This window comes from Geotrypetes seraphini, chromosome 11 (assembly GCF_902459505.1).
Source record: "Geotrypetes seraphini chromosome 11, aGeoSer1.1, whole genome shotgun sequence".
NCBI classification, from domain to species: domain Eukaryota; kingdom Metazoa; phylum Chordata; class Amphibia; order Gymnophiona; family Dermophiidae; genus Geotrypetes; species Geotrypetes seraphini.
The window spans coordinates 19,714,602-19,730,747 of record NC_047094.1 but is presented as its reverse complement, the minus strand read 5'-3'; the positions used below and the strand labels follow the sequence as shown (position 1 = coordinate 19,730,747).

The following is a 16,146-nucleotide window of genomic DNA, read 5'->3' as shown; positions in this document are numbered from 1 at the left end:
CCTTTGTACTCCACCCTATCAGAGTTTATTGTCTAGTATACACACCTAAGAAGTATCTCACTAGTCCCCTAAGGAAGGCATTTGCCAAAACCGGGATCCTAATTGGGACCACAACAGAAGAGAGAGCTCATTTCTCTTTTTTTGGACTTTATTATGGACTAATAAATGCAGCTTCATTGGTTGGATTTAGACTTCTCACTTGCCTCTTTTGTGTGTGCTTGCTTTGCTATTTTTCTCGAGGCAAGTTTTGTGCTTTTCTCGCTTTTATATATTCCCAGGTGGTCCCCCATCCAGATACTAGCCAGGCCTGACCCTGCTTAGCTTCCAATAGTAAGAGCGGGCCTCCTCAGGGCAGCCAGGGCATAGGCAAAACATGATTCTATAACTTGTGTATACAACTTTGTGCACACGAGTTTAGCAAGGGGGATACTGTTTTATAAAGGCAACATAGGCACCCGTGTCCCTTCTACAAAATAGTTTCCCTGAAAGCTCCTGCACAAAGTTACACCTGCTTTGGGCAGAAGTATCTTGGTGCATGGCATGCGCCAGTAAGAACCAGCACTTGTGCATATCTTTTATATGATACATGCATAAATGTCCATTCTCTGTCCCTGGGAACGCCATAAAAGAAGGCGCTGTATTTTCCTAGCATATATGTCAGGGGAGCATTTTCATAAGCACCTCCTTAAGTTGCTTATAAAATTATCCCCAAAGTAGAGAATGACACTGGAACAGATTTTTCCCCCGTCCTTGCAGGAACTTGGTTTCCTCGTCCCGACCCCGTGAGTTTTGTCGCTGTTCCTGTCCCATTCCTGTAAGCTCTGCTTTAGCTGCACAAGCCTCGAACACTTTATGACTTTAAAGTGTTTGAGGCTTGTGCAGATGAGGACGAAGCTTAGGCATTGGTGGAATGAAGCATTATGACATCACAAGCTGAGCTCTAGAATGTTGCTACTTATGATTTGAAAGTGTTTGAGGCTTGTGCAGATGAGGACGGAGCTTAGGCATTGGTGGAATGAGGCATTATGACATCACAATCTGAGCTCTAGAATGTTGCTACTTATGATTTTAAAGCCTTTGAGGCTTGTGCAGATGAGGACGGAGCTTAGGCATTGGTGGAATGAAGCATTATGACATCACAATCTGAGCTCTAGAATGTTGCTACTTATGATTTTAAAGCCTTTGAGGCTTGTGCAGATGAGGACGGAGCTTAGGCATTGGTGGAATGAGGCGTTATGACATCACAATCTGAGCTCTAGAATGTTGCTACTTATGATTTTAAAGTGTCTGAGGCTTGTGCAGATGAGGACGGAGCTTGCAGGAATGGGGCAGGGACAGGAAAAGAATTCGCCAAGATGGGAAAATGAGTTCCTGTGGGGACGGGGAAAAATTTGTTCCTGTGTCATTCTCTACCCCAAAGTATCTAGCAAATGTAATCAATGGTAAATGAAATAATTCATCTGTCAGAATATGTCTGATCTATTGTTTCTGATAGAAAGATGGAGAGTATACCTTGAGTACTCGCTGCATTATGGAGATGGAGAACTACATTTGTAATACATACCAAGACATGGTCAATAAGTGTAACCTTTGTGGCACCCTAACTATTCAGGTAAGGATTTTTTTGCTTGGGTGAATTCTTGGCCAGTTCAAATGCTGTATTACAGTGTGGATTAACATGGGGGATAAAACCAACTGGCCTATCCATCCTTTCCAACCCATTTATGGCCCCCACTCTCTGTAACTCAGTTCCCCTACATCTTCACATTGAAAGTTATTTTCTAATAGTCAAAGCTCAATTAAAAGCTTATTATTTTTCAGAATAGAAGTTATAGGTCACAATGTCTCAAGAAATTGCAGGGACTATACCAATTAATACCAAATCAACAACCAATCCTCTCGTATGAGGAAAGACTAAAAAGGTTAGGGCTCTTTAGCTTGGAAAAGAGATGGCTGAGGGGAGATAGGATTGAAGTCTACAGAATCCTGTATAGAGTAGAACAGGTACAAGTGAATCAATTTTTCACTCCATCAAAAATTACAAAGACTATGGGACATTTGATGAAGTTACAGGGGAAATACTTTTAAAACCAATAGGAGGAAGTATTTTTTCACTTAGAGAATAGTCAAGCTCTGGAATGCATTGCCAGAGGTTGTGGTAACAGCGGATAGCTTAGCTGGTTTTGAGAAGGGTTTAGACAGTTTTCTGGAGGAAAAGTCTATAGTCTGTTATTGAGAAAGATATGAGGGAAGCCACTGCTTGCCCTGGATTGGTAGCATGGAATGTTGCTACTCCTTAGGGTGACCTGGATTGGCCACTGTGAGAATGGGATACTGGGCTTGATGGAACATTGTAAGGCTATTTTTTTGTTCTTATTAATATTTAATATGCTGTTTATATGGCTCCTCAGAAGTGGCCGTTGTCAGCTAACTTTTCACACTGGCAACACCTAATTTAAATCCCATGCTAAGCGAAGTATTATCTATACACAGTAGATCTGCAGGCTGACCCATGGTTTTCCAAGGCTGGGGCTTTAACACCAGGCCTATCTTGTACGGCAGCTAGCCTTAATGAGGATTTTATGCCTGTTTCATTTCCTTTTTGTGAGCATGAAGGACCTACAACTTTTTTTTTTCTGTTTTGTTGAGGTGGGTCAAAAAAAGAAGGATTAGGTTCTTACCTCAATAATCCTCTTTCCTGTAGAACAGTATATAATTCTTTAGGATAGGATGTGTACCCCAGCTCGTGAGTTGGATTGTAGAAGGCATCAATCATTTTTCTCAGCTCTGACGCCTTGTCTCCCTGGGCAGTGCCCTCTCCAGTATGTACCAAAGCAAGTGATCATCCCTGAAAGAGGAAATGATAACAAGGAGGGGTTCGGGGGACTCCCCGATAATGTTAACTTTGCTCTGCTTTGCAATAGGAACAAAAAAAACAGTAAACCTTGCAATTGCAAAACTTAAGGTGGAACCAACTTGCCACCTACCTGTGTACAACCAGCATAAAGGATATTCTTTAGCACTCTCCAGACCAGTAGAGGTTAACTTTACGAATGGGTATATATCTAATCATGACCAGCAGGTGGAGACTGAAAACAAAACTTTGGGACAGTATATTCTAGCCCCTCCTCTCTATTTCCCTCAGTCTTCTTTCAGTCTCCAGCAGGTGTTGATGTGATCTGTACCCATCTCCCTTGGTAGGGCTGTTGGAATTTGTTTATGGGGTTTATTGTCCCTGTTTTTGGCCGGACGGAGCTTGGGCGGACTCTGTTTGGGGGTTCGTCCGACCTCGGGGGTGTCAAACCCGGCGGGTCACGAGCGGGGTCCCTCCCCCCACTTCCTCCACCTCCCCACATTTTTTTAGAGGAGCCTCAGCAGTAAGCCTTGCCCCCTAAATCAAGCAAGGCATATTGCTTCGAGAGCCTGTGGAGTCTGTTCTGTAAAAAAAAAAAAAAAAAAAAAATCCTGAGGTAGTGCTGGTCTGAAGGGTTGTTTCCCTTTAAGAAAACTGTATTTTACTGTATTTTTTCATGTAACCGGCACTTTTTTCTAGCTAGGTCGCGTATGGAGCAATTGTGCCCTTCTCCGGGGGAGTAGGACACAAATTTAGTCCAGCCGCGAGGCACTCGCGGCCGGCCTGAACTCGGCGGTTTGGGTCGGTGAGGTGGTGGAGCTCCGTCGGCAGCGGCTGCAGGCGCCCATAGCTCCCCGCCGATGGTGCCTCGCGAGTCGGCAGGGAATGGTGGGGAAGCCCGGTCTTCTCTGTCCGCCCACGGAGGGAATCCCCGAGCCGCCGACGGTCGGGTTTTAGAGGATTCCCTCTCAGCTGATTTTTTGACAGCTGATGCCGGCTTGCCTGCTTTAGCGGCTGAGACTATTCAGGTTTCTCAGCCGCTTCAGGCTATGGAGGGAGCTTTTTTGGCGGGAAAACCGCCATCTTCTCTGTCTGGCCCCTCCATTTTGTCTTCCACCTCAGGTGACCTTCCCCCTGTTTTGAATATGCAGGGGCAAGGTTCTGCTGGGTCCCCTGCTGTGGCAGGGAGTCCCTTGGGACCCTCGGGGGGTTTTTCCCCTGAATTTTTCTTTTCTTTATGCAGAGCCTATTTTCAGGCGGCTGGGGGTCCCGGTTGCGCCCAGGGGGTTTCGGGGGGTGGGGTTTCCTCCGCGCTCCCTGCGGCTTTGCCTCTCTCGTCTGACGTGACGTCCCCTCCGCCGCCTCCCTTGTCCAAGCGTCCGCGGGTGTAGTGGGACGAGAATTTGTGGTCGGAGGAACGTGTCGGTCTGGAGGAGGACCTGGACCCTTCGGAGGAATTCCAGGACCCTCTGGAGGGGACGGAAGCTGGCGGCGGGTTGTCGGATTTCCCGTTCTCCAGTGACGAGGCGTCCGTTGTGCGCCTTTTTCAGAAAGATGAGCTGCCTGACCTTATTCAGCAGGTTTCTTCGGTTTGGCGTTTTGAGGACGCGCCGCCGGGGACTCCGCGTGTGGGGGACCCCCTGTTACGGGGGATCCGTTCCGTTTCCCGCTCTTTTCCTATGCATCAGGATATTCGGGATATTATTCTGGAGCAGTGGAAAACGCCGGAGACGCCGTTTCGGCTGGCGCGCAGCATGGCTCGCCTGTATCCCATTCCTGAAGGGGATCGGGCTACGTTAGCTTCGCCAGTCGTGGATGCGGTGGTCTCGGCAATTTCCAAGCGGCATACCGTGCCTGTTGAGGGCGGTTCTGCCTTGCGGGACTCTGAGGAGCGCAAATTGGAGAACATCCTTAAGCAAAATTTTCAGGTCTCTGCCTTTGGGGTCCAGGCGGCTATTTGTGGGGGACTGGTCGCTCGCGCCGTGTTTCGGTGGGCGGAGCGGGTCTTGGATCGAGAGTCTGACGACTGGTCTCTGGTGGATCAGGAGGTAGCGAAGATTGAGATGGCGGCCTCATTCCTCTCAGATGCTCTCTATGACTTGGTGCGGATCTCGGCTAAGTCTATGGCTTTTGGCGTGGCCGCAAGGCGTGTGTGGTGGCTGCGCGCTTGGGCGGCGGATGCTGCGTCCTAAACTAAGCTTACTAAATTTCCCTTTCGGGGGTCGTTTTTATTTGGAGAGGACTTGGATAAGTTGATTCAGACTCTGTCGGACTCGAAAGTTCCCCGTCTGCCGGAGGACCGTGCCCGCCCGGCGTCTCGGGGGGGTGCGGCCCGGGGGCGTTTGCGGGAATTTCGCAAGTATCGCCCTGGGCGTGGGGGCTGCTTCTTTCCAGTCTCCGGGGTTTTCCCGGGGTCGGTTCTTCCAGCGCATGCAGCCCTTTCGGGGGGCCCGTCGGGGGGCAGGGAATCCCTCCGCCGGTTCCCCCGCTTCCCGTCCTGCGCAATGACTCCTTGCCGGCGCCCCCTTTGGTTCCGGTGGGGGGGCCCGGCTGCGCAAATTTTTCCCCAAATGGGCCGAGATCACGTCCGATCAGTGGGTCCTTGAGGTGGTGCGGGACGGTTACGCTCTGGAGTTCACCCGCTCTCTGCCGGACCTTTTTCTCGCTTCTCCATGTCAGACTCCATGGAAGACGCAGGCTTTTCGTCAGACCCTTTGTGGTGGCCATAAAGGAGGGGACCTTTCGGCCCATCCTGGATTTGAAAGGGATCAACAGAGCTCTCAAGATTCCGTCTTTCCGCATGGAAACGCTGCGGTCGGTCATTCTGGCGGTTCAGCCGGGGGAGTTTCTTACGTCTCTCGAGCTGACGGAGGCCTACTTGCAGGTTCCAATTCGGGCCTCTCATCAGCGCTTCCTTCGCTTTGCGATCTTGGGGCGGCACTTTCAGTTCTGTGCGCTTCCCTTTGGTCTGGCCACGGCTCCTCGGACGTTCACCAAGGTAATGGTGGTCGTCGCGGCAGCCTTGCGGTCGGTGGGCATCCTGGTTCACCCCTACCTGGACGACTGGTTGATTCGGGCAAAGTCGTTGCAGGAGAGCTCCCGGGTTACGGCTCGGGTGGTGGAGTTTCTCCGGTCGCTGGGCTGGGTGGTCAACCTTTCCAAGAGTCGGTTGGTCCCGGCTCAGCGTCTGGAGTGCCTTGGGGTTATGTTCGACACCTCCTTGGGGTAGGTCTTCCTTCCAGAGGCCCGGGTGAGCAAATTGCAATCTCAGATTCGCCTGCTTTTGGCGTCCCGGGGTCCTCGGGCGCAGGATTTCCTCCAAGTCCTGGGGTCAATGGCGGCGTCCCTGGACGTGGTGAGGTGGGCGCGGGCCCACATGCGTCCTCTTCAGTATGCTCTGCTCCGGAGGTGGTCTCCCCGGAGGCAAGATTTGGATGTTCCGGTTCCCCTGCGAGGCTTGGCGCGCTGCAGTCTGCGCTGGTGGCTCCGGACCCCTCACCTGGTTCAGGGGGTGGGTCTGGATCTCCCGCGGTGGACGGTGCTCCTTACGGATGCGAGTCTCCTCGGTTGGGGGGGCTCAGTTTATGGGCCACTCAGCTCGGGGCACCTGGTCCGCGGAGGAGGCCTCCTGGTCGATCAACGTGTTGGAGACCAGAGCGGTCAGGCTGGCGCTGTTAGCTTTCCACTCCCTTTTGCTGGGCAAGTCGGTCAGAGTCCTGTCGGACAATGCCACGGCGGTGGCTTATGTCAATCGTCAGGGGGGCACCAAGAGCACTCCTGTGGCGCAGGAGGCGGCTCGGCTCATGGTTTGGGCGGAGTCCCCTCTGCTGGACCTCTCGGCCTCTCATATAGCCGGAGTAGAAAATGTTCAGGCAGACTTCCTCAGTCGGCACTTTCTAGATCCAGGAGAGTGGTGTCTCGGCGCCGAGGCGTTTCAGTTGATAGTGCAGGCTTGGGGGCAGCCCCTGATGGACCTGATGGCCACGGGTGGCAATGCCAAAGTGCCCCGCTTCTTCAGTCGTCGCGGGGACGGTCTGGCCGAGGGTCTGGATGCTCTGGTCCAGCAGTGGCCAACGGAGGGGCTGTTGTATGTGTTCCCTCCTTGGCCGCTGGTGGGCAGAGTACTTCTTCGCATTGTTCACCATCCGAGTTTGGTGGTGCTGGTGGCGCCGGATTGGCCTCGCCGTCCATGGTATGCGGATCTGGTGAGGCACCTGGTGACGGATCCTCTTCCTCTGCCTCTCTTGGACGACCTTCTGATGCAGGGTCCCATTCCCATGTTCGACCCGTCTCCCTTCTGTCTTACGGCGTGGCTCTTGAAAGAGGTCGCCTTAGCAAGAAGGGATATTCAGACAAGGTGATCTCTACACTGTTGGGGTCCCGGAGGCTTTCTACCTCTCGGGCTTATGTGCGGGTTTGGCGTCTATTTGAGGAATGGTGTCGGGCGCGGGGAGTGACCTCTTTTCGCGCTTCTCTGCCTATCATTCTAGAGTTCTTGCAGGATGGCCTGGATAGAGGCCTGGCTTGGTCTTCTCTCCGGGTTCACCTTGCGGCCCTGTTGGCCTTTCGAGGGTTGGTGTCAGGTCAGCGTTTATCGGCTCTTCCTGATGTGATTCGATTTTTGCGGGCGGCCAAGTTGCTTAGGCCTCCCCTACGGCCCTCAGTTCCCTCTTGGGATCTTAATCTGGTTCTCTCTGTTTTGGTGCGTCCGCCTTTCGAGCCCTTGGACGTCTGTTCTTTGAAGGACCTTACTTTGAAGGCGGTCTTTTTGGTGGCCATTACGTCTGCTAGGCATGTTTCTGAGCTACAGGCTTTCTCTTGTAGGGCTCCCTTCTTGGAGTTTTCTAGGGAGCGGGTCGTCTTGCGGCCTGTTCCTTCCTTTCTGCCGAAGGTTGTTTCTCCTTTTCATGTCTATCAATCGGTGGTTCTCCCGGTCTTGGGTGGTCGGGAGGGCTCTTCTGAGCAACGTCAGCTGCGCAAGTTGGATGTCGGTCGGGTCCTTCGCTCTTATGTGCAGCGGACCCAGGAATTCCGGAAGTCCGATCATCTCTTTGTCCTCCTGGCTGGTCCTCGTCGGGGAGCTGGCGCTTCTAAGGCTACTATTGCGCGCTGGATCAAGGAGACGATTGCTTCCGCTTATCTTCTGAAACAGCAGCCTGTTCCGGAGTTTCTCAAGGCTCATTCCACTCGGGGTCAGGCGGCTTCTTGGGCTGAGTCGTCGCTCGTGCCTCCAGTGGATATTTGTAAGGCTGCGGTTTGGTCCTCCTTGCATTCCTTTGTTCGTCATTATCGGGTTGATGTGCAGGCGCGTCAGGACGCGGTGTTCGGTGAGCGTGTACTGGTATCGGCCCTTCGGGGGTCCCGCCCGTGAGAGGGACTGCTTTGGTACGTCCCATTCGTAAAGTTAACCTCTACTGGTCTGGAGAGTGCTAAAGAAGGAGAAATTAGGTTCTTACCTGCTAATTTACTTTCTTTTAGCTTCTCCAGACCAGTAGAGGTCCCCACCCTGTCTGTTGTTGTTGTTGTTGGGGCTGTTGCGCGGGCAGTTTTTGGTTTTTGCTGCGGGTTCTAGTATTTTTCTAGGGCCGGGGAGAATTGAAGAACAGCGGCTGTGGCTCGGCTGGCTTAGCTGGCGAGCTGTGGGGACATTCTTCCTTCGGGAATTTCTCCTCTGCATTTTCCAACAGCATTTTTGGGTATGTTATTTGTTACTCCTTTCGGAGTATTGTTTTTTCTCTCTGTTGTTTTCCAGTTCTTGGTTCTGCTTGGCTATTCGGCAGACTGAGGGAAATAGAGAGGAGGGGCTAGAATATACTGTCCCAAAGTTTTGTTTTCAGTCTCCACCTGCTGGTCATGATTAGATATATACCCATTCGTAAAGTTAACCTCTACTGGTCTGGAGAAGCTAAAAGAAAGTAAATTAGCAGGTAAGAACCTAATTTCTCCTTTGCTTGGAGAGCAATAGCATAGTTTCTGACCCCAAATCATCCCAGTCCTTTTCTGACTGGACCTCTTATTCCTGCAGCTCTACAGACTGTGAAGTGTCCTCTCTGCTGACACCCTGTAGGTGTTTGTTTATATTTTTGATAAGCTGCATACATCAGCGTCACAAAATCAGGGTCCTCCGGGGACCTCTGCCGGTCTGAAATTTGCCTCCTTTCAGGGTCAGGCACTTCCACACAGCATTGCATCGCCAGTGACATGTAGTTGCGGTTTAGGGGCTCTGTGTTTTGAAACCCAGCTCTCGTGCTTTCTGCGACTCATGACCCATAGAGGGACCACAAGGGGCTAAGGCCATGGTTCCTGCCCGCGGCACATGGATTCTTCTCAGGCACCCATCCAGAACACACATGGCATGATACAGGGGTAAAACCACATGAGGAGTCCATTACAATCAATTTAAACCAAAATTGAGATGTTTTGGAGGTAGATGGAGGCTTTTAAAATAAAATTGTGAAATCCAAGATGGCCGGTTTTGGTGCTAAAAGGAGCCTGTGGGAGCAAAACTAAAAGTTCAAAAATGCTGAAAATAGGATTTTAGAGGTGGGGAACCCTTGGGAGACCCCTAGAAACCTTAGTTTTGCCCATTTTTAACCCACCACGATTTTCCCTTAGTAATGAGCTGTATTTACAGAACTGCCATGTGCTGTGCCTGTATCAGCTTCTCACTGCAGCTGGAAATGGAGAAGGAATTTCTGCCTCAGCCAAGCAAGGGTGGCTCCAGTAGCTTGTCTCTTTGGGCTGTCTTTTATTCAGGTTCTAAATCCTGAAACCCTCGACCCTTTATACTATTCTTCGGGGATGAGGGTGTGTGCAGCCGACCTCTGCCAAGCCTTCGGACAGTCACGGGGTCTAACCAGCCTGCACTCAAGCACCTGACTCCGCAGGGGCAAGCACCACTCTCATGGAACCTATTCCAAGTGGTAGAGTAGGCCGTCCAAGAAGGTGCTCTTTTAAAAGTTTGGTCCTCCTGGCTTCAGAAACCAACATCTGACTCTTTTCCCAGGCAGAGCAGTCCCAGGACTACTGGAAAACTTTTACAAAAAGGTCAGATTAATACCTGAAAATAGAGCAGAGGAAAAGACGCCTCCTCAACTTAAGAATGAAGAGAGAGGGCACTGCCCAGGGAGACAAGGTGATGGAGCTGAGAAAAATCATCGATGCCTTAGTTGGAATATAGTACATCTTTAAGGAATCGTATGCTGTTTGCGCAGGAAAGGTACTATGACTAGTACTTACAGAAGTGTCATGACTACAAAATAAACATAAAGTGATGGACTGCAGGCATGCAATATTCAATATACAGTACATACAATATTCAATGCCATACAATATTTAGACTTAGTATAGCATTCCTGCACATGCAGCTCCGAGTGCCAACATTTTCTGTATGCAAAATATGAATATTGCTACTTGTATACAGCTATCTGTACATGCTGTCCAATGTTTGCACAGTTTTTGCCTGCAACTTATTGGCATAGTATTTGATTACTGCATTAGGTGCAAAATAACTGGCTTAAAATTGTGTGCTTAGCTTCAGGGCATGGCTCTAATGCAGTTTACCACATTGGGCCTTGAGTGGGGACAGGTGGAAAGGGATACAGCTGCAGGACCAAGGGTCTCTGTGCTTCTAGGACTTAGCATCTGGAAAGGACAAAGAGGTGAATAAATGGGTGAGACAGAAGGGGGTAAATACTTAGGGATGTGGCATGAGGAAGACACTAAAGTGGAAAAGGGGGTTGATAGCAAAGGAGGTGAAATGGGCCGAGAAGGCAGCGTGTGTTGAGGGGAGGAGAGGACATACCCCCAAACCACCACTTCATTTTGCTTTCTTCCTCCCCCTGCTGGTAGTTTGTTGCAGAGGCTGAACCAGGAGGTAAAAGTGCTACACTTCTGCCATCTGCTGGCAGGAGAGAGAATTGTATTGTGACTGGGTGCTGTAGTGGCACTAATCTTTTCTTGTAGTAACTGGTTTAGAGTTAGTTGCTCTTTGGCATATTAACAAAGCTTAGCTTTAAAACACATTTAGTTGCATTGCACTGGCTTCTCTTGACAGTAGAGGTTAAGTTTAAAATTTTATGTTTGGAATATCAGGCATTTTATGCAGCTTATTTACAAGATAAAATACAAAAATATGAGCTGATGTGAAATTTGAGATTGCTGAGTACTTAATATGACATTTCCAGGAGACTGAGGGTTTAAAGAGGGCTCAGGATAGAATATTTTCAGAGTGGTTCTTGGACTGTGGAATAGATTACCCTGGGAAATAAAAGGCGATACTAATGGGAGGAAATGGATAAGAGATGCGAAGTTTCATATGTATGTTCATGAACTGGTGGAAGAGTGGTAAGTGAATTGTGGGGGTGGGGTTACAATTTAAGGTGGTGATCCATTTGTAGTTTTATTAGATTTATGCTTTGACATTTGTATTGCAAACTGCCTTGCATTAGCCTTAAAAGTGAAAAGGCAGAAGATAACTGTTTGGCTTTTTCATAGCTCTTAGATTTGGCAAAGATGCATGGAGCTAAATAAAATAAAGCAGAGGGTCAAACTATCAACTTTTTTATTTCTAGGGTCAAGTTTGTGATACCTGTGGCATCCAGATACACTTACCCTGTGTTGCAAGATACTTCAAAGGTCATACTGAACCACACTGTCCTAACTGTAATGATTTTTGGTCTCATGAGATACCAGGTGAGTCACTCTTTAATGCTTCATTGACTTATCATATTACACAGTAAAAAAAAACATAATGTAGATGGACGTCATGTTGCTAATTCATATACACAAGATAAAAGCGAATGGGAGATTATTCACCTTTCATCTTTGGACTGCAGTTTTGTGCATTGCTATGTCCCTCAAGACCATTTAATCATCCTATATAAAAACTATACTATGAAGCCCACCTTAGTCATATTTGTTTTCAGACATTGCTTATCACCGCTGTAAGACCATCTGGTTCCCACTCTGATGTAATTCCACGGCTTCTCCAGCATTGCTGTTTTACATTACAGTATGCCCTGATCTCCTAGACTTGATCAATACTGGTTTTAATTAGAGCATAGTTCCTCACCTATGGAAGCTACCTATCATTAGGCTAGTCCTAAATGAAGGACATGCAGATTTGTCATCCATATGTACAGAACTTTTATCCTCAACACTCTTCTGCTGAAATGTATGGAGAAAATCATCTTAACGGCTATCCTGCTTCTGGAATTCAAATACCTAAGACAGTCTGGCTTTAGACAGGGCTACAGCTCTGCGGCTACCTTAGTAGCATTGTTACTGTCACCTGGAAGACATCCTACTGATTCAGCAAGATCTGAGTGCTGCCTTTGATGCAATAGATCATATACTTCTCCTGACCTGGCTCCAGGAGATTGGCCTCAATGGAACTGCTTTAGCCCCTAAATATATAATTGATCTCTTCTCCTTCTCAACCAATAGACATAAGAGAAGCTCACACCTGAAGTTCGTCTCCCCACCGGTTAGAGGATGTGAATTTAAAAGACACCATCAATATCTTTTCTCTTATCAAGCAGCATTAAGGGGCAAAGACATGGAAAAATTACTTATGCATGCAAATAACTATGGAGAATTTAGCAAACACATCTGTTCTTGAAGTACCAAGGTAGCTGATCTGTACAATCTCTCCCACAACTGATCTCTTAAACTGTTAGTCACTAATCTCCAACCATGTAAGTTCTACTCAATTTGTAGAATTTTTTCAATTGTAAACCGCATAGAACTTTACGGTCCTGCGGTATATAAACTGTTATTATTATTTAACTGGTTAGGGTCCTACATATATCTTTGCACCTTTCAGGTTTCACATGGTGAAACACTATCCTACCCCCATCCCTCTCACCGTGTCCATTCTTGAAGGACATTATAAGGTGGTTTACAATTAAAGTAACATTCCTGAAGGTCATTTATGGGGGTGGGTTTCGTGACTTAGCATAACTACTCTTTCATGTGTTCATAGTTCCCTTAGCTTTTTTTTTTTTAATCATTTTTATTAGCAAGGGTTCAACATGAGAACAACCCAGATACCAAAACACAAGTACACAGAATAATAACAACAACAACAGTACATTCTCCACCAACAGCTGCAAAAAGATGCAGGAAAGACAGAGCAGTAAACAGAGTCCAGTAAATCTCGTCAACCCTATGCCATGATGCCACCGTAACACCATGGCAAGAGATAGCTGGCCCCCAGAACAAGTAAAATATAAAAATAGTGAACATTCCTAATATACACAGATGCGGAGAGTGGGCAAGAGGGTCATCCCAATGTACTCAGTTGACCCCTCAGTTTCATTTTAGGTGAAGAAAAGAAATCCTATCCTAAACAACTCCCCATTTAGGGGAATTCTCCAAGCTCACAACACAAGCCAATCTGACCAACATACACACCACAGAAGTACACCCCAGTCAATCTCCCCCCTTTCCCCCATTGCGACGGGTGACTAGTATTAACTGCAAAAACACCTGCCATAGTGCCGTGTAGGCCAGCACTTCAGGGTTTAAAGACTGCTTGTAATAACAGAGCTTGAAACGGGCCAGTTCAGACATCTGACCCAACCAGCTCTCGAGAGGTATAGCCCCTTCTTGTATCCAGTGCTGTACACAATATAGTCATGTATATAAATCACCTCTGGGGCACAGTGAGGTCCTGAGCTTCCAGCATCATCTGGTCACCTAATAGCAGCGTCTTATAATCCCATTCCAGGTCCTTCTGCGTTCCCTTAGCAACCCTCATCCTGGTTTCCCTGTTAACCATGGGGATTTCTTTTAAGATCCTATGCTTAATTTATAAAGTGCATCATACACTTATCCAGACTCTTCCTACATGATCACCCTTACAAAATCAGTTGTTAATGCCATCATTTGGGGTTATTACTTTTGATACTGTACAGACTAGGCTCTTCTTATGGAATGCAATGCCTCGATACTGAAGCATGGAGGCATTATTGCAGATATTTTGCTTAAGTTTCAAGTTTAATGGTTTTTTGATTAATCGCTTTATCATATTTCTAAGCGATTACAATTAATGGGAGACAATACAATACAAAACTATATATAATGACATTAGGGATTAAAAGTTTAACTTAAACTCATACACAAGGGAAGAGGGGAGGTGAAATACAAAATCAATATAGAAAAGTAGAACAAAAAGAGAAACAATAAAAAACATAATATGATACAATAAAAATTTGACCTAAGGACTGTTTAGTTAATTACCAAAGGCATCTCTAAAAAGAAATGTTTTTAAATTACTTTTGAATTTCTCCAGATTCTGCTCTTCTCTTAAATAAATTGGAAGGGCATTCCAAGTCTGAGGTGCGGTAACAGATAACAGAGAAAATAAATTGCCGTCTTGTATTAATAACCTTAAGAGACGGAATAGTTAGTAAATTCTGTTCGTTGGATCTTAGAGTTCTATTTGGAGAATAAGGAATTAATAATTGATATATAAATGCTGGGGGTTTTATTGAGGAGAGATTTGAAAGTGAGTATGCATAGTTTGTATGTTATCCGGTGGGTAACTGGAAGCCAGTGCGCATTTTTTAGAAGGGGTGTTACATGATCAAACTTCCTAGTTTTAGTTATAAGCTTAATGGAAGCATTTTGAATGATTTGTAAACGTTTTCTCCTTCAAGATGATTTTGAAACAAAACTTTTTATCTTACTTGTGCTCTCAATTTTTTAGTGGCTCATATGCTGCTCTATTTTTAGATTGTCTGATTCTTTTATTTTTTCTGTCCTATCCGATACGGCATTCCTATCAAATTTTTCATTGTAAACTGCTTATCTATAGGCTGATGACATCCTGTTCTTGATCACTCATGATAGCTGGGGCAAGCCATTCAAGGTGCTGGTGCAATCAGTTTTCATAAAATAGCACAGCAACTGTGTGGACTGGGCAGGAAATCCCATGGGCCCCTAAGCACCTTCCTTTAAAAAAAATCACCACCATTTCACATTTTCAAATTAGAGAGTTACACAGGAACAGCGTTGGTGGGGATCCTGTGGGAATGTACGAGCCTCTTGGTGACACATCTACTCTAAGACAACCAAGTACCGCCTCCTCCTACCTTCAGTAAATAATTTAGTTCAGCTGCACTTGGCTCTCTGCCCAAAGGGTGATGGGCAGTGGTTCTTAGATGCTGCTGCGAAGATTTACAAACTAGGGGAGTGGGCAACAAGATGGCAGATGAAGTTCAATGTAGAGAAATGTAAAGTCTTACACGTAGGAAACAGACACCTGAGGTACAGCTACACAATGGGAGGGCTGTTATTGAGTGAGAGTTCCCAAGAAAGGGACTTGGGGGTAATAGTGGACTTGACATTGAAGCCGTCCATTACCTTTCTTAGCAGCCACAATGCACAGTGGCTGCTAAGAAAGCGAATAGGATGCTAGGAATAATCAAGAAAGGTATTACAAGCAGAACGAAAGAAGTTTTCCTGCTGTTGTATCAGGCAATGGTGCGCCCAATATTGGTCGCTGTACCTAAATAAGGATATGGCGATACTCGAGAGGAAAACCTTTCATACGCTGAAAGATTAGAGAGACTGGGGCTTTTTTTGCTGGAAAAGCGGAGACTTAAGAGGGGATATAATAGACTTACAAGATCACGAAGGGCATAGAGAAAGTAGAGAGGGACAGATTCTTTAAACTTTTGACAACTACAAGAACGAGAGGGCATTCGGAAAAATTAAAAGGGGACAGATTCAGAACCAATGCTAGTAAGTTCTTCTTCACCCAACGGATGGTGGACACCTGGAACGCGCTTCCAGAGGGAGTGATAGGACAGGGTACGGTATAGGAGTTCAAGAAGGGATTGGACAATTTTCTGAAGGAAAAGAGGATAGAAGGGTATAGAGGGCTACTATAAAGGTCCTGGACCTGATGGGCCACCGCATGAGCAGACTTCTGGGCATGATGGACCTCAGGTCTGACCGAGCAGAGGCAAGGCTTATGTTCTTATGGTGACAGACCTGGAAGCCTTCCTTCTGACATGTTCTGCCCGAATGCTGCTGGTTGCATCTAAGAACTGGCCTTTTGAAGGGAGACCTGAGAAATCTTATTTTCCAAGCCCACTGTTGTGCTACTCCAATTGGTGAATTTTGACTTTAGCATGTAGGACATAGGAAAACAGCTTTACAATTTGATTTTCCAGTGCCTAGGAACAAAGTGCCATTCATGTTTCTGAAATAACATTTACAGTGTCATCCTTTTTCCAAAAAATTATATAGTTGATGCAATACTGTAACCTGTTCTGGGCTCT

General features: G+C 47.1%; 1 protein-coding gene across 10 annotated transcripts in view; it reads left to right on the top strand.

Annotated features, from left to right (window-relative positions):
* The window catches only part of NSMCE1 (NSE1 homolog, SMC5-SMC6 complex component), a 114,024-nt gene that overhangs the window by 96,582 nt on the left and 1,296 nt on the right, over positions 1 to 16,146 (top strand). For all 10 annotated transcript variants that reach the window (XM_033914930.1, XM_033914936.1, XM_033914931.1 and 7 more), the window contains exons 6-7: positions 1,496 to 1,612; positions 11,428 to 11,548. In XM_033914930.1, coding sequence (XP_033770821.1) covers positions 1,496 to 1,612; positions 11,428 to 11,548 — 238 coding nt within the window. The remainder of the gene's footprint in view (positions 1 to 1,495; positions 1,613 to 11,427; positions 11,549 to 16,146) is intronic.